The following is a 2,083-nucleotide window of genomic DNA, read 5'->3' as shown; positions in this document are numbered from 1 at the left end:
CTTTGCAGCATTGATATTATATTCTACCTCCTACCTCATGAAGTTTAACCAGATTTTAAATATGCATAATTTATTACTTAACCATTACTTTTATGTTTGTTTTTTCTGAGAGAGTGCATATTTAAGATGTCTTCAGAATTTGGTCTTAAGATTTGGTATATTTCAGAATAGCTAGAATTTGAATGGATCTAGCATAAAGAAAAGACAAATAAGGTGATAGATAGCCCAAGTACAATGGTTTGATTTTTACAAATTATATGATGTAGTAAATTATCACATGTACCCTGAAACTACGTACATCTATTATGCATCAGGTTTTTTTTAAGTTTTTTAAAAAAGATTTTAAAATTTGGTTTTGTAAAATCACATGTTCTATAAATGACCTATTTCTGTTTCAAAATATCTTTTCTCCAGATTCTTCTGCACAGTCAGTACCCTCTGGAGTTCGTGCACCGTCTCCTGCCCCTTCATCAGTACCTTTAGGGTCAGAAAAGCCCAGCAACGTCTCTCAGGACAGGAAAGTTCCAGTCCCTATCGGGACTGAACGTTCTGCACGTATCAGGCAAACTGGAACTTCAGCTCCATCTGTTATTGGGAGTAATTTGTCTACATCAGTAGGGCATAGTGGCATCTGGTCCTTTGAAGGGATTGGTGGCAATCAAGGTAGGATATGCTCTCCTTCTTACCAGAAATTAAGTTTATGTACTCAACTATATTGTAAACAGTATTTACCTTTTGTAGTCATTTTAAAAAGATCTATATTCCTATTTTTTTGTTTTGACTATTTAATTACTTCTTTTTAAGAGTTCTGTTCCCATGTGATCTTTGCCATTACATTTATTTATGATTGCTTTCTGAAAGTGCTCTAATACAAGTATATTCTTTTCTTCATTTCATCCTATTAGAAGATGTTGATATTTCCTTTGAGGCACTTTAGGTTTTATATTAGCTTTTTTTCTTTTGTGTTGTAACACCAAGTGTTTAGATCATTTTATCATTACGTACAAACATGGAAATACAGCTGTAAATATATAAAAATAGTCCATTATTCTGAAATAATTCACAATTCACTGTGGAAAATAATAGAAAAATAGAAAATATTTTATTTTGCTGTCCTTTGATTTCAAAGTATCACCAATTTTTTATTTCTGCCTCTCCGTTTTCCCTCAGACAAAGTAGACTGGTGTAACCCTGGGATGGGAAATCCTATGATTCACAGACCAATGTCTGATCCAGGAGTATTTTCACAGCATCAAGCAATGGAGCGAGATAGTACAGGAATTGTAACTCCTTCTGGTACATTCCATCAGCATGTTCCTGCAGGCTATATGGACTTTCCTAAAGTTGGGGTAATGCTCATTTAAATAATCATTTTCATTATTTATGTGTCCTGATTTTGTCCCAGTTATTTAAGGGGAGGGTTTTGTTGTTTTTTTTTTTTAACCAAAATATTTTGGAGGTAGTATGCTTATGTATAATCTATTGTTAAAAGAAATCATATAATGGAAAATAATTTTTAGATTCCTTAGGTAACTTACACATTCCCAGAATGAGGTGAAGTTTCAAATATTAATTTTAAGCCTATTGCTTATATTAGGAAAAGCAAACAGTGAATTGAATGTTAATCTTTTTTGTTTCCTTTTTTAAGGGTATGCCTTTTTCTGTATATGGGAATGCAATGATTCCTCCAGTAGCACCTATCCCTGATGGTGCTGGAGGACCCATATTTAATGGCCCTCATGCTGCGGACCCCTCTTGGAACTCACTGATAAAGATGGTTTCAAGTTCCACGGAAAATAATGGCCCTCAAACGGTAAGGAATTCAGTGAACAAACATTTATTTAGTGTTTATGAAATGCCCAGACAGGTAGGACATAGGTAAATCATGATAGAAAGAAAGTATGGTGAATATGGGCAGTGAAGGAAATTGAGGGAAATTTAATATAGCTGAAATATAGCAGAGGGATTTGGGAAATGTTACCAAAGGCAATGGTTTGGGGCTAAAATTATGAAAGGCTTTATATATTCTATTGGTTAGCAGATAGTACGTTAAAATTTTAAGTTGCAAAGAGATTATCACATA

General features: G+C 33.7%; 1 protein-coding gene across 1 annotated transcript in view; it reads left to right on the top strand.

Annotated features, from left to right (window-relative positions):
• Positions 1 to 2,083, top strand: part of ANKRD17 (ankyrin repeat domain 17) — a 123,206-nt gene that overhangs the window by 110,624 nt on the left and 10,499 nt on the right. Inside the window, exons 27-29 of the mRNA XM_012659838.1 lie at positions 415 to 663; positions 1,171 to 1,349; positions 1,649 to 1,867. Coding sequence (XP_012515292.1) covers positions 415 to 663; positions 1,171 to 1,349; positions 1,649 to 1,867 — 647 coding nt within the window. The remainder of the gene's footprint in view (positions 1 to 414; positions 664 to 1,170; positions 1,350 to 1,648; positions 1,868 to 2,083) is intronic.

The sequence above is a fragment of the Propithecus coquereli genome, unplaced genomic scaffold, assembly GCF_000956105.1.
Source record: "Propithecus coquereli isolate 6110/MARCELLA unplaced genomic scaffold, Pcoq_1.0 Scaffold64, whole genome shotgun sequence".
NCBI classification, from domain to species: domain Eukaryota; kingdom Metazoa; phylum Chordata; class Mammalia; order Primates; family Indriidae; genus Propithecus; species Propithecus coquereli.
The sequence above is the reverse complement of the archived record's forward strand: the minus strand, read 5'-3'. Positions and strand labels throughout refer to the sequence as shown.